Source organism: Bombus terrestris, chromosome 3 (genome assembly GCF_910591885.1).
Source record: "Bombus terrestris chromosome 3, iyBomTerr1.2, whole genome shotgun sequence".
Lineage (NCBI taxonomy): Eukaryota > Metazoa > Arthropoda > Insecta > Hymenoptera > Apidae > Bombus > Bombus terrestris.
The window spans coordinates 5,160,209-5,186,550 of NC_063271.1; the positions used below are offsets into that span (position 1 = coordinate 5,160,209).

At 37.4% G+C, this 26,342-nt stretch overlaps 4 protein-coding genes and 1 long non-coding RNA gene across 10 annotated transcripts in view; 2 read left to right on the forward strand and 3 right to left on the reverse strand.

Annotated features, from left to right (window-relative positions):
* The window catches only part of LOC100650432 (TNF receptor-associated factor 4), a 33,822-nt gene extending 28,157 nt beyond the window's left edge, over positions 1-5,665 (reverse strand). For 2 of the 5 annotated variants that reach the window (XM_020868480.2, XM_020868478.2), the window contains exons 1-2: positions 5,056-5,436; positions 4,444-4,723 (exon numbers count right to left, since the gene is read on the reverse strand). The gene's annotated coding sequence lies outside the window, so the exon portion shown is untranslated. Of the gene's footprint in view, positions 1-4,443; positions 4,724-5,055; positions 5,437-5,497 lie in introns of those variants that run through there. The other 3 variants (XM_012320583.3, XM_003394143.4, XM_048404682.1) reach the window with 2 other exon arrangements.
* A 1,941-nt stretch (positions 5,666-7,606) lies between these two features.
* On the reverse strand, positions 7,607-8,760 carry LOC105667154. The gene is made up of 2 exons (XM_048404683.1): positions 8,305-8,760; positions 7,607-8,126 (listed from the first exon to the last, which is right to left on the reverse strand). The coding sequence occupies exons 1-2, from the start codon at positions 8,684-8,686 to the stop codon at positions 7,840-7,842; spliced, it is 669 nt and encodes a 222-aa protein (XP_048260640.1). The 5' UTR covers positions 8,687-8,760; the 3' UTR covers positions 7,607-7,839.
* Positions 8,761-10,241: 1,481 nt separating this feature from the next.
* LOC100650192 (RUS family member 1) lies at positions 10,242-12,567 on the forward strand. Its single transcript, XM_003394140.4, has 9 exons — positions 10,242-10,446; positions 10,516-10,673; positions 10,778-10,938; positions 11,016-11,208; positions 11,270-11,385; positions 11,500-11,696; positions 11,766-12,025; positions 12,086-12,272; positions 12,349-12,567. The coding sequence occupies exons 1-9, from the start codon at positions 10,377-10,379 to the stop codon at positions 12,399-12,401; spliced, it is 1,395 nt and encodes a 464-aa protein (XP_003394188.2). The 5' UTR covers positions 10,242-10,376; the 3' UTR covers positions 12,402-12,567.
* LOC100650314 (RWD domain-containing protein 4) lies at positions 11,066-13,813 on the reverse strand. Of its 2 annotated transcripts, none has more exons than XM_012320578.3 (5): positions 13,498-13,813; positions 13,206-13,315; positions 12,934-13,129; positions 12,668-12,862; positions 11,066-11,219 (listed from the first exon to the last, which is right to left on the reverse strand). In XM_012320578.3, the coding sequence occupies exons 1-4, from the start codon at positions 13,600-13,602 to the stop codon at positions 12,695-12,697; spliced, it is 579 nt and encodes a 192-aa protein (XP_012175968.1). In that variant the 5' UTR covers positions 13,603-13,813; the 3' UTR covers positions 11,066-11,219; positions 12,668-12,694. The 2 variants fall into 2 exon arrangements, with proteins under 2 accessions (XP_012175968.1, XP_020724189.1); XM_020868530.2 differs by lacking the exon at positions 11,066-11,219 and adding an exon at positions 12,294-12,536.
* Positions 13,814-13,878: 65 nt separating this feature from the next.
* On the forward strand, positions 13,879-14,963 carry LOC125384785. The gene is made up of 4 exons (XR_007223556.1): positions 13,879-14,044; positions 14,144-14,261; positions 14,474-14,544; positions 14,768-14,963. It is a non-coding gene; the product is annotated as an uncharacterized LOC125384785 (long non-coding RNA).
* The last annotated feature ends 11,379 nt before the right edge of the window (positions 14,964-26,342 follow it).

A 26,342-nucleotide genomic window follows, 5' to 3' on the forward strand; every position in this document is an offset into this window, starting at 1 on the left:
TCGAAAGCGTGCAGAACATCTGTTTGCTACAATTGTGGAAGCACCCCCGGCTAGCAACGGGGAAAGAAACCTAACTCAACTCACGACAGGCCGAAATAGCGAAGAAATCACGAACGCGCCCGTTTGCACGGATCGAGGATGCACCTGCATCGGGTGTATCATCGGCAGCAGGATCACCAGCCAGATGTCCCTCACACCCGTGTCAGGATCCAGAGTGCACGTTTCTGGCTGATATTCAAGTATCCAGATTCGACTATCTTTCGCTTGGAACGCGTTTCTGGATACTTTGAAAAGGTAGGTTGATTTTGGGTGTTGTTGGGTGCTATAGATGAAATAATTTAGAAGAATATATAGCACATAATTATTACACTATACACGACCGAGCGTATTTTACTTTAGATGTATCGCGTTGATGGCCGTACACGATAAATGACTTTGAGAGGATTTTACGCGAGTAGACGATTGTTTCTGACGAAATTACTAATTGCGTGTCTGAAATGCTCGGCTCGGACAAAAACAAAATCGCAACGAAATGCCTTGAGACGTCGTCTTTTTCAGCTTTTTTATTGAACAAACCGAGACACACAGACCGTTGCCTTTCAGTTCCACCCAATTTGCAAACAAACAAGACAAGGAATTACGGAGGACGCGCCGCCCACTACGCGAGTTAAACGCTGAAATATTAAATGCCTTTATCGAAATACTCGATTTCAAGGACTACGAGTCCAAGCAGCGTGGAATTAATTACGATACATTCTTGCATTATTATTTTCAACAAGCTCCACAAGTATCACATTAGGAACAGGAAATTGGGTCTAAAAATTTGTTTATAACTGCACATCCTACGTACGCTCACGATGAAATTAGTCAACCTAAATTACACGTACGGTATATTTCAAATATCGTATCCAGGCGCTTGTTCATTTTTCACAGAACGTTGATTTAATCACAGAATAACAGGCAAAAATTATGCGCCATAAGCAGATAATGACTACACTCTGTTCTTATTATAGTACCTTATATTTTATTACTATAACACCGTATGACCGATTTCCGACGATCAATAAATACAAAGTTACTCGCATTATTTATTATCGATAATGTACGCATGTAAATTGATTTCAACATTCGAACAAGAATAATCAATCTTTGCTTAAAGAACCTAAAGGTCGATGAATCTGAAGCAAGGATCAAAAACTTGCCTAATAATTATATATTGTTATTTATCATGTAATGGGATATCATATTACGTCGGCAGCGTCGTTTCCCTCTCTTTTTCCACGGGCTTTTTATCGGGCAGTGGCGTGCGACCGGCGCGATCATACCGCGTCCGACGTCTTCCGCACATGGAAACCAGAGTAACCAGTGCAGTAAGTAAAAAGCTGCAGCTGTCACAGCACTCACGGCACGGCAGCTGCAGCCGCGGTGCATCGGGGCCTAGCGATCAGAGTAACACGTTTCCAAGCAGTTTTCGTATTCACGGTGATTTCCAATTTTGCATAAAGATCTTTAAGTATTCAATGCAAAAATATCGTAAAAGATAGAGCAACCTCTCAGACTTTTCTTAACGTTCTCTACTTTCTTTGCCTTCTTCGAACAAAATGTTCTTAATCGAAAATTGAAAAGACTTTTATTTTCAACGTTAATGATTTAAACGTTAAGCCAAAATTTAGGATTTATTCCACTCCAAAACTATTATCAATCCTTTTCGCGAACTTTTCTGCAGATTCTAAAGCCTCGGATGCTAATTGTCGAGTATCGATTATTGAATACGTTGATAAAACAGTCGAAATAAGACAGAAGCAAACGATTTGAAATTTACACGAAGCGCACTGAATCCTTAATTACAATAGTTACTATCGCAAAACGTCGTCCTATTCGCGTATGCGCGACCGTCGGAGTTCAGTGTTCCCTTGCCCATACTAATTCATTCCCTTAAGCTGACATCACGAAACACGACTAACATAAATCTAATAGGGAAAATTCCAAGCAAATTTAAATCCCTTATTCCTATAAGAAAAATTCCAATTTCTATGTCCACGTCCATCAATCTTCAAAAATGAATCGCGAAATTAGAAATTAGAATTTCTACACCAAACGATCAACCGATAACATCGATGGTACCAATACGAAAGCGTACAAAAACGGGTCTTGGTAATCGGTCAGCCTCGATCGTTTTGATCGTCACGGGTGTTTATCGGTCAGCGGCTGCATTCCGTGCATATGCAACCGCACACCTAAGATGGATGCGACGAGATGAGAGAAAGTCGGGGATCCTGGCCTCGAGGTTGCCTTCGAGAACGTAACGAAGCGTTTGTAACACGTATGCACACGCGCGATCGTTGCCAACAGATAGGTGTGAACGTGCCGCGAGGAAAATGTCATCGGATGCACTCTTGCTATCCTATCGTCCAATTTTATTCCTATTATTTCTGTTTTTTTTTTTCTCTTTCATTCAATCCGATCGCGTTCGCAGAAACGAAAGACCGGACTGTGAACTTCTTCGTGTAACCTTTGACTTTCCACTGACGAAATCGCAGAAGATTTTCTTGGAAAGTATTACAGGCGCAGACAAGGTGATTTTTCAAGTATTTCGTAATTCGAAATGTATCGCGAATATGCATGTTTGCAGGAATGACTTGGTTCAGGTAAATACTGATTATGTACGATATTTAACATACCTCGTCTCATCGAGCCAATATTGATACACAAAAACTGTAAACAGAAAGTTCTTGGACTTTGCTAGTACTATCACTTACGTTGGTAGCTATTCAACGTCATTCATGAGTCAGTATCATTCTTGGATTACAGATAACGTTATTATACAAATATCAATATTACTGTTATTACTATACTTTTCCTACAGCTGATTTCATTTCCTTTTTCATCGTGTGCTTTCTAAATAGAAAACTGTACAACACAATCGAAAGCAGGGTCCACGTGGAAAGTTAAAAGAAAATTGAAGAAATAAGAGTTTACTAAATAAAAGTTGTGCAGAGCAATGAAAAGTAAGGTGAACGAGGAAGATCAAGAAAATTAATAGATTTGTAAACGAAGAATTATAGAGAATAATGAAAAGTCAAATCCTCGTAGAAAGTTGAAGGAGCAAATGTCTATTATGCTTGATGCGACTGAATTAACGTTTGTTAGTGGCGTATTTTCCATTGAAACAAGCCATTTAACAGGCACTAGCCGAGGAACGAAGGTAGGTACGAGCTCCTTTGTAAGAGGCTGCCGCAGCAGCACACGCGGCAATAGGTAAACAGTCCGCAGAATGGTTGATGCATGTGGCCCCATTATTCTCACTCGTCAATCGGATTGTTTCAAATTAATAATTCACCGTGCCGGTTTATACATCACTGTGTATCCTTGTTACGTTACAGCCCCCATATATTCTACGATCGGTGTAATTTAACAATCGTTAGCTGCTAATTAACCCGGTCGAATATCGGTATGTACGTAATTCGAAATATTTTAATCGACGATATTAGACTTGCAGATTGGAATGAGGAAAATGGAATAGTTTCCGGTGAGAATTAGCTGGCGGCTATTTGCGATTGGAATAAGAGAACGAAACTCGTTCGTTGCAATAACAAGAGAATAAGATTGGGCTTACAAGCGTAGAAATTCAAAGGAAAACATCTTCGTTCAGTTTTACACAAGCGAAGAAACTGTCGGGTTGATGACAAAAGAAGAAGAATTATTATTATTATAAGAATACTGGAAGATGTTTAGAATCTTTTGTGTAGTTATTTTGCGCGATTGAAGTTTCACGAAGAAAATTGTTGTGGGAAAGCTCGGCATGGAAGAATCGAGATTGCTCGATCTTGGAACGCGGCCGGAACACGTGCGTATTTACGCCAGAAGGGACGCCATTACAGTCGCCTATGAGAAGAAACGCGCGAGCACCCATTGTTTCAATCGCCTTTTCTACCTGCCCTGACTAGCAATGTCCGAAATTTGTTTTTCAAATCGCGACCCTGGGATTTCCCGTCACCGATCGTTTCTATCGATCGCGAATACCTTACGGCGTTCCCTAACACCTTTAAAATTTTCAAATCATACCTCCAAATACACTTAATAATAATACTTGTATTCCTAAGCATCCTTAGTAGTAATACTTTTTAAAAATATTCATTAAGTTCGTTTCAATAAGCGTGGAAAGGAAAAACAGCAATATCAGAAATGATCAGAAGCATCGGTTTTAATTCGCTATCCTCGGAGAGAAAGTTTTCAGGAATTCAATTCTTTGATTTTATCCTACTAACAGTGAGCAAAATAAAATATAGTTTGGTTTATTAAGAAACGTGTGTTGCAAGGTTTGCGCGGAGAGAAAGTTTTCACGAATATAATTTTTTGACTTTAACCTACTACCGTAGAGCAGTAAGAAGAGTAAAACGCAGTTGGTCTTATTAAGAAACGTGTGTTGCAAGGTTTACTCACCGACTACGAAATCCAGATGACATTCTAGAGCACCAAACCCGACGATAACGAATCAGCTCCACGTGCAAACAGTTTAACAGTCACTTTACAACGAACATCCACCTCTCAAGCTTCGAGAAACGCGTTATTACACTAAACAATCCTTCACTGCCGCAAGAACTCGCGAATACCGAGCCGAGTATAGGCTCGTAAAACGGAAGAGGATCGCTCGGCACGCTCCCTCGGAACCAGCAATTTCTACGCCATCCTCGTTGAAACGTTCCACGGAATATTCTTCCTTCTTCTCAATTAGGACATGCAAAATAGAAACGTCGCCTATTAATTAAACAATATCGACGATTCCAATGGAAACTATCTAAACGAAGGCTCCACTGTTTTTCCTTGCACGAAAAATTTTTCTTAGTTCGCAATAGACATTTTAATACCTGGCATTTGAGATCTAAGCCGACCTTCGGTCCCTTGGGACTCGCTCTTAAGAAATCCCAGTATAGGGCGACATCAAGGGACAAAAAGAAATTTCAAAGAAGAGATGAAAGAAATGGAAGAAATATGAAACTTGGAGGAATTAGAGAAATTACTTAAACGAATATATATATACTTCTAAATTCGAACCTCTCGATCCAAATGGTAGTTGCGGAGAAGCGAAACCAGTTGTGGTCGCGGAGGACACTAATGGTCGATAGGTAGGTTCGCCGGTTCGAGGAGCGACTGTTATCAGCGGGAGAGGAAAAGCTCGATAGTCCAGCCGTGGTGAACGACAGCGTAACATCGACTGCGTGTAGCGCACTCGACGTGTTTCCAGGTGTGCGCCAGTAGGCACAAGCCAGAGAGCACAGCGTGGCTGATGAAACGAGCGGGGAAACTAAAGTCCCATAGGATACGCGGTCGCTTCTATACACTGTGTACACCTAGATAGTTATGAAGGCAGGTGCCGGCAGTCAGGTGAACGTGGCGGAACACAGGAAGTGCCAGAGACAGAGAGGCATTACAAAACTATGGAATGGTGGGGAGGGGCAAAAGACGATAGAGGAAAGAAAGGAAAAGAGAAGAATACCGTGTGACTCGGCGAGTCGCGTGCCCCGTGCCGTCGCGATATTAATTTTCCTTCGTAAACTCGCTGTCTCGTAGCTTTCATATCGAAGGCTTCTAGCAGCTTCGCCAGGTGTTTAAAAACATTCCACGAATTTCTTAACGCATTTGCATCCTACACGCGTACGTAGACAAATCACCGACGTTCAATTTGCTCGCAGCAGACTCGCTGTACAAACATGCTGACCTTTTACTCGAGGAAGACCCAGCTACGAATAACACAAAGCTTCGAAACACGTGTTCATCCGTTCGCCTGGTCGAAATTTGAAAAGGAAAATCCTTAATCCTCCGGTCCTTTCATTCGCACCATAAACGGACATCGAGGCAATGACGGTCATTCTAGGAATCGTCGAGCTCGCTCTGTGCTTGTTAACGACGAAACGAGCGACCAACATGACACGACGTTCGATGCGACTCGACAAATCCTTTCTCTCTTCGATTCGTTAGAATCATCGGCGATCAATGAAAACGGATATGGATAATGTTCCTACAAGCTGAACCCCGAAGGCTGAAAAAGTAGAACGCGAAATTCCAATACGTCGTTGCGTTATCAATCCACCACCCTATCTGTTTGCCGCGACGAAACGTACACAACGACGAATAGGGCCGCGTTGTTATGCTACTTGCGACTCCATGGTGTACAGTGTACAGTGTACAGGAATAGCTTGCGAGACATAGCCCCACCTTCGCGTCCCACGTGCGTGTATGCGGCACACCATATTTCCCGCATGCAACAGTGTACGCAAGTGCAACACCATCCGACGAAGTCGTTGACTGGAAAACGAGCAGGGGGCCTAGGGAGGGGCACGGGGAACGGTGGCGGCACGCTCTTCGTACGCTCGTTTATTCGCACTTTTACCCGGTTCGCTTAAGTGCGCCCGGTTTGTTTATCAGACGCTTCTTGTTTTCAGAACCAAGCCTCTGTTATCCTCCTGATACCGTGATACACTTTGCGAAGCTTCAAACTGGCAGACGTTTTATCCTGTTACGATTCTCTTCGCTCTGCCATATTCAAATCTTGCTGTTGTTTTCGAAATATTCTAATTACACCGAACGTAGGTACGAAGGCGAAATCTTTTATCAAAATCGAGATTAAAAAATTAATAAAAAAAGCAATGCTTCTTTCGCAAAGAAAAAGATTGCTAGTTTTTCGGCGTACAGAAATATCTGCGATGCTTGCTCCTATGTCTGAAAACACATCTTTTTTTTCTCTTAGGAAAAACCGTTAGACCCATTACCAGTGCTGATTGTTCATCGCCCCGAGCAACAATTCAGTATGTGCAAGTCAGAGTTCCACTTTTTACGCTATAGAAAATCGCGTTACGGGCACAACTTTTCTGCAAAGTCTCTAATAGCCCATCGATGCAATTGGAATGCGTACAAACCGCGGTGTAATATCTGAATTTATTTGATCGCTATTGAAATAGATTAGTTATAGTACGTAAACAGCATTGAATTTGTAATTGTTATAAAACTATTTTTTAATTAGATATGCGATCACAACACGTTCACGTCATACCTTAATCGCTTAGAAACGAAAACGAAGAGATCAGTTATGGTACATAAGCAGGATTGAAGTTGCAGTTACGTTAGAAAATTCTTTTCTAAATTTCATGCGCAATCGTAAGTTGTTTGTATTATATTTCAATCGTTTAGGAAACGGCAAAGAAAAGGCGAAAATTAAATTAAGGAAACATGAAACGTAAACGGATATACTAAGTTATGACTATTGAATGTAAACCTGTAATATTCAAGTTTAGACGTTTTCTTCTAATTTACAAACGAGCTCGATTCATAGGGGATTAAATTAAGCACGATCGAAGGATTTACTCGTGATCGTAATGTTATGTTTGAACCTCCGTGACTTCCTGTGCAACCCGCCTTTCCGGTACCCCCATCTGCCAACCCACGCATTCTAAGGTTTCGTTCAAACATTTCCGTTCTTTTCCATTGGCCACTTCGAGTATGGCAATGTTCATTCTCCAGTCGGATTCAGATGGCAGTATAGTACAGTAATGCGAAATATTCGCAACACTGGTGGTAAGTTTTAAACAGATAAAAAATATATATTAAATATACGCAGTATATATAATTATTTCACTGGGGTTCTTTATGCAAATTCATATTGTTGTTAATATAATTGGAAAAATAGATAGAAAAGCATGCGTTACGTGGATTTTGTCAAGCGTTGATTACCAGGGAAGTTATAGATATTGTTTATAAAAAATGATCACGTCAATGTTCTAGATATGATCAGAGAAATGCTCGTTGCTCAAATTGAATGTTGGTAGGTATTCTCATAGTGATTTATGAAGACCGTTTATTGCTACCTCCTACCGAGACTCTTCTTGCGGATGCAACGACCCTCAATGTTTCAGTTTCCTGGTCTGGAGTGATCGACATTTTCTGCACCTTATGTGGCTCATCTTTACCTAAAGCATGGTCGTGCATTAATACTATACTCTCATTTACGGAGTTAGAATCCCGAGAATAACCAAAACTCGCTAATAACTGTTCTGGTAGATCTCTCAGCGTGGATCTTCTTCTCCCAAAAATCTGCTTTACTCTTGGAATAGGAGTCGAAGACGTTCTTCCTGAAATCATCCTAGGTAAATTGGCTTCTGATGTTTGAGAGCCCCTACTTACTAGAAATTGTAATAACGATAACCGAACAAAGTATATTTATCTATTTCGAATATTAAACAATTAATTATTATTATATTTTTAATATATTTAATATTAAATGTATTAATAATTATTGTTTTTTTTTACCGAAGATAATGTCTGATGCATTCATGGTCGACAAATAATCTTTGAAACTTTTCCATTTTTCGTTAGAATAATGTTTAAACTTTCTGAAATATTTCCTGGTCTTTGTATTCGGTTGGCATAATTTTTTTACCTTGGTTGTCAAGTCTTTAGACATTTCTCTTGCAATTTCTAATCTCTGACAGAAATCGATAGGGTTTTGTTCCAGAAAATATCTTGCGTTATCGTTCGTTTTTTCCATAATGAACTGATTAATCTTTGTGCCTTCCGATTCATAGACTTTTACGCGAGGTACCAAACGACGCAACTTCCCGTGCAATTTCTCAATTTCTTCCAGCTTTTCTAAAATTTCCTTCACATACCTTTCGCACATATTACGCCTCATAAAACATGCAGCATGTTTGCAATTTCCAAAAAAAATATGTATTTATTGCATTTTTAATTAAATACAGGAACAAATGAGCCACGTGCGAATCTCAATTTACTTCATGATAATGTCATAAGGAACCTGTAACCTATTTTCACATAAAAATATAACAAACATCCGATGTAACACAGAAGAAAAATTACCTTTTCATGTTAAAAAATAGACTTTATAATTTTGGAGGTTTTATTTCGAACGTATAATATGTCGTCATATAAAAATAGCAATAAACATGTCAACAAACGCAGAACGAGCAACGCCAAATCGTTGTTATTGCAAGGCCCAAGATGGAGAAAATAGTTTAAATAAGATTGCAGAAATTGTAACTGTTGTAAATCTTAAAATACAAAAATTGCGAGACGAGGTCAGTGCTCTTAAAAATGTCAGTCTTGATAAAGAAAAAAAGTTGTTTCAGAAAACTGAAACTGCTTGCAGACATTCTTCTTGTTGCAGAAGTGAATTTGACATTTCCTCAAATAATGTAGGATATGATAAAGTTACTGATTCAGAAAATTCAAAGAATCTTACAAGTCTCATTAAAAATAATTCGATAAATGATTGTATGACAGAATATACGAAAATTGATGATAGAACGTCTAACCATGTAAAAGACTTAAATAATGTTTGTACGAACGAAAAACTGCAAGTAACAGATTGTAAGCCTATTGTACGGAAGAGAAGAAAAAAGAAAATTTCTCACGGAGTTCAGTGTGACTTAAGAATGGAATGTAAAAGGAAACGAAACTTTTTAAATTGTTTCATAACAGAATCGCATACTAAGGTAGATAATCTGAGATTGAATAAGAAAATGAAATTTTCATCCAAGAGTAATATTCACAGAATTTTTGATGCTGATGTAGAAAGGGTGAAATTTAAAAATATGAAAGAACAGAAAAATGATCAAATTTTTCAATTAGACACTTACGCACATGGCGAAGACAATGCAGTTCGAGGAAAGGGCAGTCAGATGAGTAAATTAATTAAAAACGAACCTAAAAAGGAAACATCGCAAGAAATCAAAATGATGGAAAATAAACTGACTGAATATAAAGCGGACCTACCAGAAGGTACGAAAGGTGAACGTGAATCATTCAAACACTCAATGACAAGTCGAATGAGTGGTGGTGCAGAAATTCGTGGGAACTACCTAATTTCCGACTTCCATAACAAAATGCAAAAGATTAATTTATACAAGAACGTAAAATTTGATGCAATGAATGTAAAAAGAAGATTGGATGCCTGTATAAACGAATTGAATGGAATAATTGAAGACGTTTCTTTAATTTTACCAGATACGAATGTCTCAAAAAAATTGCAAAAGTGAAATATAAAAAATGTTCGAATAATGAAACAAAAGATTTTTCATTTTAATATTATTTTCAGATTAAGGCATAATATTGATTGGTAAAAAAAAAGAAAACTGTATTTTTGTTGTCTTTTTTGTATATTTTTACACATTACGAAAGTTTTTTTTCAAAAGTATTCGATTATAAAATCTTCTGAGTAGAATATTAGGGAATTTTGTTGCATTTATAGTGCAGGTGTAATCGCCCGTAGAGGATGTAACAGCTACTATGATCGTTAATAAAAGTGCATATGTTTTCACACGGTGCATTCAAATCAAACCAACGTAATCTCGGTGCACTTCAAGATGCATGAACGATTACTATTCACCGAGGCCTACGGGGGTGAGAAGGATAGGTTTTTCGTCAAATCAAAAGGTAACTGTATTCTGACATGACAAACATCACTGTTAGTTTACATAACCTATCGTTCGTTTTGGTCTACAGACGAGCAATCGATAACCGAACTGTTATCAGACACAACTAGAACGAAGTCTTTTTATTCTGGTTTCATATCGATTGTAAAAGAGGTATTTTTACCTCAAGGATATCCCGACAGCGTTCACCCTGATTACACTTCTTATCAAATATGGGATACAGTTCAGGTTAGTTTGCATAGAATGCTGCAAACGTTATTTATATTTTATGAGTGAAACTACTGTTCACGAATGAAATTACACCATTATCACTGCTCTCTTATTTGTTATAGGCATTTGCAAGTACCATAATGGGTACACTTACGACACATTCTATCATGCAAGGGGTAGGTGTAGGTGAAGCATCAGCAACTCCGTTAGCAGCAGCTATAACATGGATATTAAAAGATGGGACTGGAATGATCGGTCGTATTGTGTTTGCATGGTGGAATGGGTAAATAAAATCATATATAGGAATACAATACTTCTAATTAATATCTACAAAAGCAGCAATTATCTTTCATTCATTAGGACAGATTTAGATGGACAATGTAAAAAATGGAGACTTTTTGCTGATATTCTTAATGATTTAGCAATGGGATTAGAATTATTCTTACCCTATTTTTCTTCCTATTCACTTGGAATATTGTGCATTTCAACAGCGATGAAATCGATTGTTGGTGTTGCTGGTGGGGCAACAAGGGCAGCGCTTACACAGCATCAGGTACAAAAAGCCTAAAATAGATTTGATTTTATTAGTTATAATATATTAATTTGCATTACAGGCATTACAAAATAATTTGGCAGATGTATCTGCTAAAGACGGAAGTCAAGAAACATGTGTAAATTTAATAGCATCCTTTGTTGGTATTCTAATACTTTCAATTTTTCACAATGGACGGTAAATATTTAATTACATATATCTATTGTTTTCGTAATATATGAATTTAATTCTATTGAAAAGCGTGCTAACGATATTATCGATGTACCAATGGTATGTATAATCTGTATGTAGATACATAATGGAACTGTATCTCTTCCTCGTGATGATACATCTGTATGCAAATTACATGGCTGTAAAAGCATTATGCTTAAATTCTTTAAACGAAGATCGCTTAGCTTTAATAGTAAAAAGTTATATTTCGAACGAAGTCATTCCAAAACCCGAAGAAGTTAACAAAAAGGAATCAGTGTTATTATTAACAAAACCGAGTAAGGATGTTGTATTTTACTTTTAAACATTAAGTTACTACATGTTGTTTTTTAATTATATCTTTGCAGCAATGAACATATGTGGATTCAATATAAAAATAGGTGTTTCTCTCGCGGCTCTTATAAAAGAGGATATAATTTTAACAAGTGATACCGAGCTTGCATTGAAGCTTTTCTTAGATAGAAAATACTTGATTTCTATTGATGTACAAAACAAAACTATTTTTATATGTCTTAAAAAAGACGCGCAGCCTTATGATGTCTTGGAAGCATATTTCCATGCTTGCCTTTGCGGCTTGTTTATTTGTATGTCTTTAAAAGTGCCACTTGTAAGTAAATTATATAAATGAATTTTAATGCTTATATTTTGAAGTATTACGTTTTTCCAGGATGTTTTCGTAAAACCCGAAGTGAGCGATCTGTCGTATCCTTTAATGCGACTTTATGTACTTAATAAAAGGTATTCCAATACAAATAATCGTATACAATCATCGAAAGCCATAGAGAGCATTTACGCTACGAATTTATTGATCTCGGGCGAATACAAAGCCTTTATTAGTGATCTTGAAAGTAAAGGTAAATAATTTTATTGTTATGTGATAGAAGTTTGGTATTCTTTTTATTCATAAATATTGTTTTTTTTTTTTTTTAGGATGGATGACAGAAACAAACCTATTACCAGTAGCAGGTTGGAGATTTTTATAAAAAGTCATAAAATGATAAAAAAGAAGTGCAAGGACATCGGAAATTAAAATATCGTTCCTTCCATATTATTTACCTCGATAAAATTTTATAATTGTTAATTATTTAAGTAATTTTATTTGCATATCTTGTAACTATCTGTTGGCAATGAAAAAATTATTTATAAATATTTTCTTACAAATTTTTATCACAGGTGATATATTATAGTAAAACTGATATGGAAACCAGTTTATTTCCAATAATTTATAAAAATATAACAAGCCTTTAACCTGTACAAATATTTCAATGAAGTTGAACTAAGACTCTTGTTCCTGTTTAGGGCCAGTCTGTGATAAATGTTTTACTATATCCACCCAGTCCCATCCTCGTGGCCTTTCTCCTTTTCCATCTGCCTTATTCCATTGTCTACGCTTCTGAGCTTTAGTTAAATGTTCCTTCTTTGGCTTTTTTGTTATTTCCTCCAACTTTGCATAAAAAATTGGTCCTCTTTCATATATATCAAATAAATTTATAGTTTAATATAACTAATTCTTACCTGTTGATTTTCATCTGTTATTTTAAGCTGGTTGGTTTGTAAGTTTAAATCAACTATAGAGTCTGGTTGTGCTGAGATCAACTCAGTATAATGTTCTTGTACATATTGGAATAACGTATAAGTCATAGCACTTCCCAACCACTGATCCGCCTCTGCTTCCAAATGCTGCAGCACCTTGTCTTTTACTTCTTGCACACTGTATTCCAATCATTCACCTTTAATAAAAGCAACAGACTGCAAGAATAGTCAGTGAACAACATGGTTCCACTTACATGTGCTTGTTATAAAATGTGTTCATGTTAATGGTAGGCCTCTCTGATGGATATGTTGTGCCCCATGAAATTTCCAATAGAAATGATTTCATATCATTGTCCTCTCCATACTATATATAAAGTCAATGTTATACAATATGTAAGGACTATAACTTAGAAGTCATAAAATTTGAATAAACACGATTTATTCGTTATCGATACTGATTTATTTTAAAATTAGAAATTAGAATTATATTTTATAATTTAAGAATACAATCGTGATTATATTTCGCAATTTTTGGAAAGAGCAAACCTTGTACTGAAACGTAGTAGGTGTCAACTGTTTAAAAGCCGAATCTCCTTCATATATCGAAAGAAGAACTTCTCTTTCCTCTTCCTGAAGTTCGGCATCGTCCATCTCCTTTCTCCAATGTTTGATTTTAATACTCTAATTTTTTTGTTACGCGCACAGCTCATACGTTACTTTGAGGTTAGAAAAACTTATAGTAGACAGAGTCGCTATCACTAAATCGATTGTGCTGCCTTGATCACGTCATGCGCGCCACACCGCGTCACGCTGGAAAGTACTTATTCTCCCTTACCGTAGTACTTATTTTATTATTACCTTATGAGACTTTGCGTCCCATGTCCCAAAATGTATAAAGAATTAGAGGTATCAATGCGCCCTCTACAATCTAAAATGGCGTAAATTGAAATGGAATTAGAGGCACTAAAGTTCGTTAAACCGCATTTAAAAAGTTTATCATTTGTTATATTTGTAAAAATTGGCAAACATATATTCGATTGTGTTGTTAGAACTTCTGACGGTCTACTGATAGCCGTAATGTATTCTGTAGATGGTAAGATATTTGCAGCGAAAATATTTCTTAGAATTTTTCCAAGAAATCGCTTAGGTATTCCTATGTACAAAACATTGAATGTTTTTTATGTTTATTTAGTTTCAAGATCTCGACGTGGAAAATTTCGATTCACCACACGGGGTTGGGAGAACTCGAATATTCCCAAACAAATTAGAAAGTATAGATGGATGTGGTGTCAACACATCCCCAAACCATGGTAGTTTATATATTATAACTTCTTGGAATAAAATTTGTAATTTAAATTTTATTTTGTAATTGGTTTTAATCTTATAAATTTATTTATATTTTTTTATCTTTTCGATCTAAATTCAACAAAGTTCTATTTCGTTATATCAAACTTTTTAAATCATAATACCATTTATAAGAACAATATACAGGATATAAATCATATTTCACGTTTTATTATAGATTATTCACACGATCTTCACTCCTGCCTATAATCTTGGCAAGACCTAATGGCGTTACAAAAGGTTAAAAATGTAAGTCTATTCTTCATATTTTGTTTCAGTAATAATTAATTTGAAAAATTAGAAATATTTATTTTTTTACTAAAATAATATTTAAAATAACGAACTTTCAATTTTATAAAATTCTTATTATTATTAAAATTTCAATCTCATTCATTATCTGAAACTTTCTATATGAAAAGTACTATATTTTTAAGGATTAATAATATTTCACATCCTATTACAAATTTCCTAGTTTCCTTTAACTATGATCTCCTTGGATGACGGCCTCGATGTTGACTTTTTCTGGGTTATTACAGCATCGATGACAACGTTCTCTGAATCAGATCTGCATCTAATGGTGAGTCGCATGCATCTTTGTTTTCCTGTTCAAACTCGAACGCGTATCCGATACGTGGTTATAGTCGAACTGCATGCAGTAAGATCGACGGTCGGTACTGCAGGAAATAGTACAGATAAGTCTTGAAACTCGAAATCGTGAAACTTATTACATAATATTATGTTGTTACTAACAGTTATTATTAATATAATGATATAATATTAATAAATTATTGATAATAATAATTTCTTACGTTTTTCACAATACATGGTTTGAATCATAGACGAAGTATAGAACTGTTGTACCTGGTCAGTGGTTTGAATTAAACCATTTACAATCTTTTCCTACACTGAATCGGTAACATTGGGAATGATGTGTTGGGAAACTGAAACGTTAAGGTGGATTTAGGGCGGAATTAAAATGACAAAGGGATTGGATGATGTATCTATTACGTACCTCGTTCCTTAGATCAACGCTTAAAGATAAAATAGAGCGCGTATATTTTGCTCACTTTTAAGAACAAGCTTCTTGTACATTTTAATTTAATTACAAGCCTCGTTAAGATGTTTAAGATAAATTTAAAGATAGGAAGGATAACAATCTTAGCAAAGAGATTAAACGATTTTATCTTCCCACATACCAGGTGACGCCACATTTCCATTTTAACTTTACATTAAATTTAATCTATGGTATACATATACGAAACAAAAAAGAATCGTTAAGTTATTGAAACTTAGGGTTTCCCGCACTAAGTTTCTCAAAATTTTAATATAACTAAAACTCTATCGACAGCAAGCATTAGACTCGATCCAATTCAGAAAAAGACAAAATGCAATTCAGCGACAGGCAGAGGAGGAGAGAAAGATACAGCAAATGAGATGTATTATTCAAGTAATTTCGAAGCTGTCATGCACACAAATACAGAGATTTCTCGCGGTATCAGCCGGATTGTGCAGCAGTTTGTTCAGTCGTATGCCACCGCAGCGCAGTAGGTAGCAGGATGTTATAGCACGTTCGAAAGAGAAATGAAGCGAAAAGGGGGTGGCGAAAAAGCGACGGAGAAAACTCGGCAGGAGGAAAAAAAAAACGTAGTACATATCAAGTGAGTAGCGAGCTATGGATTAATGCGAGTTTCCACTTGGGGAAGCCCAACCCCGCGTTTACACAAACATCAGTTCCTGACCCCATTCCATGTTTCGTTTAAATTTCTCTCATCGCGGAACGTTGTATCGAGGATCGAAGAATATGCCAGCTGTAACAACGCATCATCGGCTTCCTGTCAGACGAATTTTTCATCCTCGTTTTACGCGATGCGATACCGATGTTCGTCTCATCTCGTTTCCTCCGAAACTTAAATAGTATACTAGGAAGAACCGATATTGGCGTATAAACACGAGTTTATTAATGCGTTTGTAGTAAGTTTTTTAAATATTGGCAGTATTCTTTATATATTACACATTTAGATTAATTTTGCCTGATATATTGACGCTCCAGAAGTTTAAAGCGTACTTTTTATATCGGAAAAGGTATTGTGAGGTAAATCTTGTTCATATTGTTGGAAACATCATGGTAAATTAGATGTAAAAGAATGCTGGCTCTAGTCATACTGTCTGACTAAACATAGTAAACGTATTGAACTATAAAACTATATGTCAACATATCACAAACTACACTACTCTCCTACTATACTACTCAAACAAATATCTCAATTAAAATTCTAACAATTAATAATAAAAACGAAGGAATTATTTCCTGTTAAATTATGCTACATGGAACCAGAATCATAAAGAAAATTGCAAAATCTCGAGTAATTTCATCTGGATTACCGAGAACTCAGTGGGCGATAACAAGAGATGTACTTTCAGCTGTTCTTTGCGTAGATCGATGGTCGATCGGGCGAGACAAACGATCAGAAATCGGTGATCGTTTCGCAAACGCACGTTTGGGACACGTGGCGAAAATAAGTCACGCACACCCTCTCGCCATCCACCGCAAAGAAGGCTTCGTCGAATTCGTCGATGATTCCCTGAAATCCTCGGGATTATATTGCTCGTACGCACCTGTATTTCGCAGTAGACGCGTGTATGAGACGATGCTCTTCTACGAATTCGGCCTGCACGACATCCCTGCCTCAAATGTTCCGCCTGTCCATTATTCATCGCGGCCATTGCAACCGTGCACGCACGTTTCGTGCGCGAATTTTTCGTTTAACCCGGGTACCTGGGGCTTGTAGCCAACCTGACTCATCCCTTTGTCGGCTCGAGGAAAAGAGAAAATGCTTTGGTGAAAATGAAATGTCGCTTCCAAAAATAATGTTACAAAATACATTATATAAATGGGTTGCTCTAGATTTCGATGTGTCGTTTGTTTTTTCTTCTTTTCGGATGAAGTTTAGATGCGCTGGAAGCTATCGTCGATTCTTTAGGTGGAATATCTTTTTTAAAGATACGACGTACTATGTTGATTTACACATTCGCGTTCAAAGGCAAACATCTCTGTTTATACTTACGATGATTAGGTTTATACTACACTCTACATATATTATATTAATAATTCCTAATGCTACAAACAAGTAGTCAAAATGATAATCGTTTCAAGAAATTTATTAATCAATATTTCGTACGCGTATTTTATATTCGATTACGATTCTTCCTTTCATATTCTCCGATATTCTCAGTTTGTCACGACGAAGTATATCTTTCAGTTTAACGATGCAACAGTAAAATACAAGTTTCCATCCGTACAAGTATCATTTTACAAAGAGCGATCGAAGACCAAAATGCAGCGTCGTAAATTTATACGATCTTGAATAAAAATGACAAATGACGAATACGAAGAGCGTAACGTTAATCTAAGAAACGTGAATAATTCGGATTATGAAAATCATTACGATACGTCAGAAAAATCTCCAACTTCAAACAGAAGTTCTCATTCTGTTGAACATTAGCATCGTCTTATCCTACTACCAAGAAGATCTCCTTATACTTCCTTTATTGACCTCATGATATCGCAAATGCAGCGAGCAATTTCGACCAGGAACACTCGTACAACATCCGTAACGAGCTTTCTCACTCTCAGTGGATAAAGACAATAATAATCGCGAAAAGAAAAAGGTAAGGGTGGCGCCGTGGTGTCGCGAGTGCATCGATCACAAAGAATCGCCTAAGTACCAGTGATTCAGAACACCGGCCTGCCTCCCTCGGCTTGTAAGTGCCTGTACGTGGCCGGCCCTCTCTCTAGTTCGAGCACGAGGAGCCTCATGAAACATGGATCGAGAGTCGCCCTGTGAAGAAGCTGCGGGAAAGAAGCCGACCGCCTGCCGTGTGCTTGCCGATCATCGCCGATAGTGATGGGACCAATACCCTCGCGCGTCATACCGACCAAAATCTCTTCATTTCAAGAGTTAGTTTTCAGAAGTTGAAGTCACACGTAGATCGTTTGGTAACGATGTTCAGGCTGGAACGGTACTCTGACAAGACATTTCTATACATAAATTATATCTATTTATAGGGATACTAAGAAGATCGGTTTGTATTTTATTAAGAAATTGTATGTAGGAGATTGAATATTTTTCACTATTTTTCACAAGTTCTTGACGTCTGGATATTAATAACTTTTGTATTTTTCTTCTTAGGAAAGTTCTTCGATATTTCGTTGAATTAATCTGCATGTGGTTTGCTATCGTTGAGTACGATATTTTAAGGAACGTTAATACAAAGAAAATTTCCATACGAAGTTAGGAGAGATAGTTCAGAAGATATATGTCGCAGAGAAGGAAATTACTTTCTGGTATTTCTATAATAGTAGAGAATCAGAGAGAAGAACAGCTGAAGCGCAGTGCTGTGTGTAACGATTGTTGTTGTGTATGAAATCGGCGAAGGTACATGTTAGATGCAATTCTACAGGAAACTTTGGAAATCTCAAAACACGAAGATGGAAGCTGAAGTACCGGCGAATTTTTCTAGATATAGACACATAGATAGCTAGAGCAAAGTTTCGAAAGATATAAAAATAGGAGTTTGAAAATCCCAAAAGTGGAAATTTCAAAACAGAGAAATATAATTGCAAAATAATAGAGGAACGAAGATGGTAAAAATTTAAAGGTATAAGCAGACTCGAGAAGAGATGATTTGACGAAGATTATGACGGTGAATGATCCATGATCGGTCCCATCACTAATCACCGATGTGACTACGCGGTTACTTCTCCTTGAGCGGTCGCGCAAGAAGAGCTTCCTGGCGCTGTTGATTCACGGAAATTAGTGCCACCGCGGTGCGTGCACTGAACATTACTCCGTAGCTCGATATGCATTATGTAAAACCGTCGACTACCGCGTCGTAATTGTATCGTTTTGATAAGTAAGCTAGCACGCTAAAGCTGCATTTCTTCCTCATCTTCGACTTTTCCGACTTCTCTGACTCCTCTGTGTTTCTTGCGTTCATCCCTTCTTCTGTGTCTGTCCACTAGATTCCATGTAGAACTTAATTTCGATCGATGGAAACGTTCGACAAAATTTTCTTTTAAATTCGCCTGGTTTAAGATTCGACAGACGACCGTGCTAACTATGCGGGTCTATTTAATTTTGCGATATTTAGCTGAGAACGATTTTCGTGAATTTCATTCGACAGAATGTATGTACCTTTGACGATTAATGTGGAATATTGCATTGCACGGAGTAAAAGAGATTCGGATAAATTGTAACGATTAATAATTTCGAACGAATTCGAGCGTTTTATTGTTATCTCGTTGTACGTAGAAATGAATGTTGTGCAAGAAGATTCCGTTGAATATGATACATATTGATAATTGAAGATTAATTAAAATAATATATAGAAATTTAAAAGAATCTTCTGTTATAAGTCGAGGGAAGGTTCTCTCGAACGATACTGTAGATTCACACGGTTCAGAGATTCATAGTTCACGTATTCGGTTAACCACGATGCAGTTTATGGTAGTTTATGCTGGGTACATTTAGAGTGCATTAGAATTGAACGGTGCAAAAGGTTTAACGCAGTTTATAACGAGAACGATGGTGCAATAATCGTGGTATTAGAGAACCTGTTTTTGAACAAACACGATTAAAGATTAACGTAATCATGCTACGATCATTTTGTCAGATTAACTCTTTCGTCGAATGGTTGCACGGTTGAAGTCAATTTAAAAGTCCACTTGTGTTAATACGATATTAATTTAGTTATCCATTAAATTATCCACTAATCGATTACTGCATATTAATTCTTAATATTATCCGTTAAAGATTGTTATTAAATTTCTTAACTATCGCGTCATAGCATTTACACAAAATATTCTGAAGACGCGAACGACAAGATAGGAAACGAGAAGCAGGATACCAAAGATTCTACTAACATCAAGAGAAGATATTTGTCATGGATGATATATGTGGTTGACAATCGAAATCGAGGAAGACAGGTCGCGGAGGTTCGCCATTTCAAAGGACAAATAGAAAAGGCATCGTCTCTCTGCTCGATTGCACGGCACCTACCGAGATATTTGTCCCAGAGATGAAATATGTGCGGTGCAATTAGAACAGAACGCCAGCAGCAGGCTTTATGAAGAAGCGAACAGATGCTCTAAGAAATTCATGTAATCGGATGAAACACGCGAAGAAGATTTCATAATTAATTAGAATGGACAGAGAAAGGAACGAGTCGATCGTGGGCAATAAACGAACAGAAAATATTTGCAAAACCATACGTTTATTCGTCGTGTTAACACGCGTTAGAATAATTTTCTAATCCTTTACACCTGCTCGTCTTAAGTTTCTCGAGCTTCTCCTGAAAATCACGATAATCATTACTCTACTTAAAATATTTTTTACATTTTTATATATTTACATTTCTTTACATTTTTATATATTAATATATATATTAATATACCACTAAATAACATAATCACAACACGTAAAAATTCGCGGTCTATTTATCAAAGATTATAGCCAAGCGTTGCAATAATTTTCTAATCTCTCGCACCATGCAACCTCAAGCTCTTCGAATTTCCATCAGGAAACCTTAAACCACGTTCTATGGCTCCTTAAACCCGCGCCCTTGATCGCGTTAATTCCCGGTATTATCAATTCAAGAGAGCGAAGCTCCAGAGGCACTCGACGCGTCATCAATAAACGATCACCGCTAAGTTTCGTCTAGTTGATCCTGTCTCGTGGATCGCGCGCGTGGGTCCCCATCGATCATCTTCATCGTGTGTCGGCAGCGTTCGAGGAACGAGATCCGGTAATAGAAAAAAGGTATACGCACACCGACACGGGATAAAAAGGAAGAAAAAGGAAGAAAATGAAATTGATCCTGGCCAGTTGCTTGATCGTGTAGATTCTATACCGTAGCGACTCGTTACAAAATACTCGATACTCACAGGAGGTCGGGTTTTCGTTCGAAACGGCTCTATCTTCATGCGAAACGACGAGAGAAGCAGGTGGCTACGCGGCCATAAATGGGTGATGGACGACGTAACGATCTCTTCACTCTCTCTCTCATGGACGTCACAATTAGCCATCTACGTAGACACGGCTACGAACGAACAAACGGACCGAACAAACTGTCTGTCTATCTGTTTGTCTGCGGGGCTCTGTCGGCGGCGCCGACCAGGAGGAATTGCGTTCGTTCAATTAACGACAAACTCGATTAACCGTGTCCCCTCTGATGGTGAATGGGCTGGCGCGAATATAAATTAGCGACTTCGATCGATTGTTTTGGCCTAGGTCCGGGAGAGATCATGGAACCAGGTGAGAAATCGCGTGGCGACCGATCGCCACGCGTCTATACTTTGATTCGATTTTCATCCAAATTCTTAATACGTAGAAGAAATCTGTACGAGTTCATTCATATTAGGATAAAACTGTGTATCTTGTTAGTTTGTATAATTAATTAAAAAAAAGAATCGATTGTCACTTGGCAATTATTTATATTATTATCGTATTTATTTATGTTATATTATTTACTGGCGAATAATTATAAAAATTATGTCTCACCTATTCAAGCGTTTGACCTAGTCGATAGAAATTGATTACAAAACACTGCGGTAAATCATCAAGTTTCTTGTATCTTCGAGCGTGCCGATCTTATTATCTTCAACGATTCTTAGAAGCGTACTACAACGTTTTGATAGTCACTAGGCAAGTTAATATAGGATTTTCGTTATTATTTATCGTGATCTTTACGAAACATATTCGAAAGATACGACTGATAAATTTAATACACTAAAAGCTTGTAAAAGCCATTTGAAGAAATTCGTGTTCGATATTTGAAGAAAAGATTGGCGAACTTATAGATGTCGAAAGGTACAAAAGATATAATGGAAATACATTTCTTTTAAGTTCTTCTTAACTGTTGCCACGAATTTTCCGAACAATTTAATACCTCGGAATGAAAGTCACGTTTTCTCATTCGTATTCTACAATCAGTTGCACAATCGATTCAGCTCTAAAGGGAGCACGCAACTTTTTGATGCTGGTGGCCAAGAACCTAATTATCCGATTCTGAAAGAAGCTTGAAAATCGAAGTTCTTCACGATGAGTTAACGTTATCAACGAAGTTGTTCTCACCACGAACAAACTTTTCTGTTCCTTCTTCCAAATTGCTGTTCGATTTCCTGTGATCGTACCGTGCAGCAAAAGCCAGGTTTACTTGAAAAAGCTAAACAAGCGCTTGGGACGGCTTCTTTTTCTTTTTTTCGTTCGAGAAAGTTGGAACGGCATCAGGATGTTTATAATTGAAGGAATAAAATAAAAGAATAGAAGAAGAAGATACAGAAAAAAATAGAGGATGGAAGAGAATAAAATCTATTCGCGTTTGGCGGACCGAAATTTCGAGTCACGTGTTGTACTTTTGGTTCCGCACTTTTGACATTTCACGAGCTTTTCACCGACAGACAGCGATTTTCAATGGGATCGTCCTGCGGAAAGAGAGACTTCAAAGGGAGCGGTATTCGCAAATTGAGCGGAGTCAGTTGGAATACCTTTTTGTAGCCTGAAAAATGCAAAATTCGGCGCACGGCCAACAATTGGGGCAAAAAGAGACAAAAGAGGCGAGGAAGACAAAAAAAGAAAAATGAAAAATTTCAAATCTTTTTAACGCTGTACCGCTTGTATCGTTATCGAAAATTGTAATTGCCATTGAAAACGATATCGTGTTATCCGAGCCGCATCAAATTCAACATATTCTTCCTTATTTCAAAAATATCTAATAAGTAAAAAATGAGTTGTATTTCTGACAAAACTAGGCAAAAGATTCCAAAGAAATTGCAATTACCAGAGAAAAATCTCAGATTCTAGACCATCGTACTACTGAATTACAGATTCTGGAGTAATCTAAAAAATATCTGGAAAGAAGAAAGACTGAATCATCCTTCAAATAACACGATGGACGAATAAGAAAGAACATTCGAACGTCTCGAAAGATTACACTGCCAAAGGGAAATCTCGAATTCTAAATCACTAAATATCAAATTTCAAGTTGCAGAACAACCGAAAAGCAGAGATTCGATCAGAGGCAGAGACAGACGTACATCTCCTGCAAGAATCCATCGTAATAGAATTTCCTGCACATCAATATTCGAAGAGCTGCGTTCTTCCAGCGGATTGCTCCAATAAAATCCACGCGCTTTGTAAAAGTCGCATTCTCGCTTTGAGCCTGCCGAGTCTTAGGAAGCTCGATCCATCCTTAGTTGAACTGGGAATAAAAATGAAGGGATTGTTCTAAGATGCTGTTTGATCGTTGCTGCGTCTCGCGCGTTTTTTGCTCTCCTATCGACTCTCAAGAGCGTGCACGAGTCTCTAGATAGTTTGAGTTGGCCAGCTTCTACGAAAGAAGATGGATAGACTTGTTCGTGGCACGCTCTTCTTCGTGTTCTACGTTTGCAAGTTGATTTGCTTTTCTTATCGGTCAAGTTACATACTTTTTCCGTGGATCGACACAGCACCCACGACTCTTTCAAAGCTCGGTCGAAAGTGCGTGCAGTTGCTGCAAGCCGATCGAACTTCGTCCCTCTTTTTTCTCTTTTTGGTGAACACGGAACGAGCCACGAGCAAGTTTTTCACGCCGCGCCGCTTCGTAGAACAGAGCGTGCTGTAAATTCTAGCTGAGAGTAGTTGATGATTGAATTATTTACAGACTCGATCGTTCTGCTCTTGCCACCCGGGAGAAACTTAGTTTGACTCTGGCAGTAAAGACGAGACGAGGATGGCGAGTCCGCTGAAATATCAACTTTTCGTTAGAATGACTTTATCCGTACTCGATGACGATTAAAGTTGTCGTTAGGAATCCGATGGTATTTTATTGGGCACTGAGATTTAAAGGGGAAAAAAGCGTTGGGAGTATATCAAGAAATTTCAGGAACTTTTCTGACAGATTTTTCGTACCGCAAAGTGTCCTTAGATAGAGATCATTAACTTCCATTTTCGGTTTATCGTGACAGACGTTCGCGACATGGCAGCACGATGTCGCCTTAATTCTGAGCGGGTTCCACGCGATTTCTGCCGAAGCCTTAGGCGATGGAGTGGCTGCGCCGGTTACCTCAGAAAATTTCATGGGGTTTCACGATGTCCGATAACGGAGATTGCGTAATAGAGATCGTCTAGCGGGGTTGCTGGTCGAGACCGAACCTCGCTGACTTTCTGACAAAGATCGTGCCTCGTCCTCTGTTATGGGAATTCTAGATGGAAGAGATAAGAGTACAAGGGACAGGTTTCTGGAAAATACAGATATCGACTGCGTGTATGGAGTATGTATTAAGATGTTTCCACTTTTTATATTTCTTCGTGATAAGAGAATCGTTAAACAAAAATGTATAGACAACTACCACGACGCACGATCGTCAAAAAAGAAAAAGAAGAGAAAAGAGTAGAATGGAAGATTTATAGAAGAATATTTGATTTAGATATTTAGTTAGCAAGTTACTTACACGAGCAGGTAGATGTTTATCCTTTAGGATATCTAGGATCGGATAGGATTATCAGACAGGATTTCATTAAATAAGTTCGTCATAGCTACAAATTCTTTAATTACATGAATTAAGTCTAACGTGTGAAAGTTGACTAAGTGAATTCCCAAAATTGTTCAAAGAAAGAGGTACGTGAGAAAGCGGAGTGTTGAGATTTCAAGACGTAAAGCTAGATTTCATTGGACACGCTGCATAGATCAAGGATATTTTCATTTTTCATCAACCACCAGTTGCCTGCTCGCGGTTGGCCATTCCTCGCCAAGTTATACATTTTGCTGCATGACTTAAAATCTGGTTAGACGTTGTTCCAGCTATATATTTTTGCTTTAATAATGGCAACGATCTCCGAGAAGCGCGACGAAGGACGACGAAACAAGATTTTGCTTTGAAAGCTAAATATAAAATATACATTTTTAGAAATCAACGAAAATTGACTGAAAAATTGTTTAACTCGAATACGTTCAAACTTCAGCAAGCTAATTAATCTGTTAAGTTACTGTTTACCGGTTTAGATATAATTAGAAGACGATCTGTAGTAGGAATATTTGTATGAAATTTTTATTTGTCACACAATGGTCATAAAAAAATTATAGATAAATATTTGCGGCTGTTAAATAATTTCAGAACGAAGAGTTTAAAAAATTATATTAATCGAGGAATAGCATCAAGTACGAAGTGTGCTATCACAAGTTGAAAAACAGAATTGGAATCATACTTTTACTGCAAGAGGATAGTAGACGCATCCGAGTTAATTGTTTGGAAATAATTTCTATCATACTTACGAAGAGAAGAAGATACGATATGAAAAAGGAAAATTGCGAGACGTACTCGGGAGGAACGTGAAATTTCATGCGCAATTTCATACGCGAAAGAAAACAGAGTAAACAGAAAATCGTATTACCAAGTAAAATGATTTCGAAACGGAATAACGTTCTCTATTGAGATGCGGAAATACCGTACAAATAACCGGGATGTTTGCATAGGATGGGGACACCGGGCGAAATTCATCTTTTCAGATGTTTCCCTGTACACCGATAGTCGTGGTCGAGAGGAATGAATTAAAAAAAAGGCGAAACCAGAGAAAGAAACAGAGAAAGAGAGAGAAGGTAGAAAGCTGTGGGAGGAAGACAACGAATGTCGTCTATGCAAGTCTTGCAGCGATGAACTGAGTTCACGTTATATTACATAAAGATCGTAACAAAATGATGAAAATGTTATTCGTTTCGTAACATTGTAAATCTTATGTGCGTACAATGTATGCGTACGCGGCACAGTGAACAGTTTTTTGGTAAATTAGGGGACTTAAATCGAGTGAAATTGATAGTACATTTCCTCGCTATGAATCGCTACAAATATCCCGCTAATTGTACAAAAATAGAAAGAGCTCAGAATTAAATGGTCACCGTCGCAATAGAATATTTTTGCTACGAATCGAACCTAAACATCGTTCAACGAAATTAGAAATTCATTTGCTCCCAAATCACGAGCCAGTAAAAATCGAAGAACCAAGAAAAATCGA

Excerpts from the sequence above, each read along its gene's own strand:
- LOC100650314 (XM_012320578.3), bottom strand. The coding sequence starts at position 13,602 with ATGGACGATGCCGAACTTCAGGAAGAGGAAAGAGAAGTTCTTCTTTCG. Across the intron at positions 13,316-13,497 it reads CTACTACGTTTCAGTACAAG|TATGGAGAGGACAATGATAT; the intron begins GTTTGCTCTTTC and ends CTTTATATATAG. Across the intron at positions 12,863-12,933 it reads TAACAGATGAAAATCAACAG|TTGGAGGAAATAACAAAAAA; the intron begins GTAAGAATTAGT and ends TTTTATGCAAAG.
- LOC100650192 (XM_003394140.4), top strand. The coding sequence starts at position 10,377 with ATGCATGAACGATTACTATTCACCGAGGCCTACGGGGGTGAGAAGGAT. Across the intron at positions 11,209-11,269 it reads CAGCGCTTACACAGCATCAG|GCATTACAAAATAATTTGGC; the intron begins GTACAAAAAGCC and ends TTTGCATTACAG. Across the intron at positions 12,273-12,348 it reads TAGTGATCTTGAAAGTAAAG|GATGGATGACAGAAACAAAC; the intron begins GTAAATAATTTT and ends TTTTTTTTTTAG.
- LOC105667154 (XM_048404683.1), bottom strand. The coding sequence starts at position 8,686 with ATGAGGCGTAATATGTGCGAAAGGTATGTGAAGGAAATTTTAGAAAAG. Across the intron at positions 8,127-8,304 it reads TGCATCAGACATTATCTTCG|GAAGAACGTCTTCGACTCCT; the intron begins GTAAAAAAAAAC and ends GGATGATTTCAG.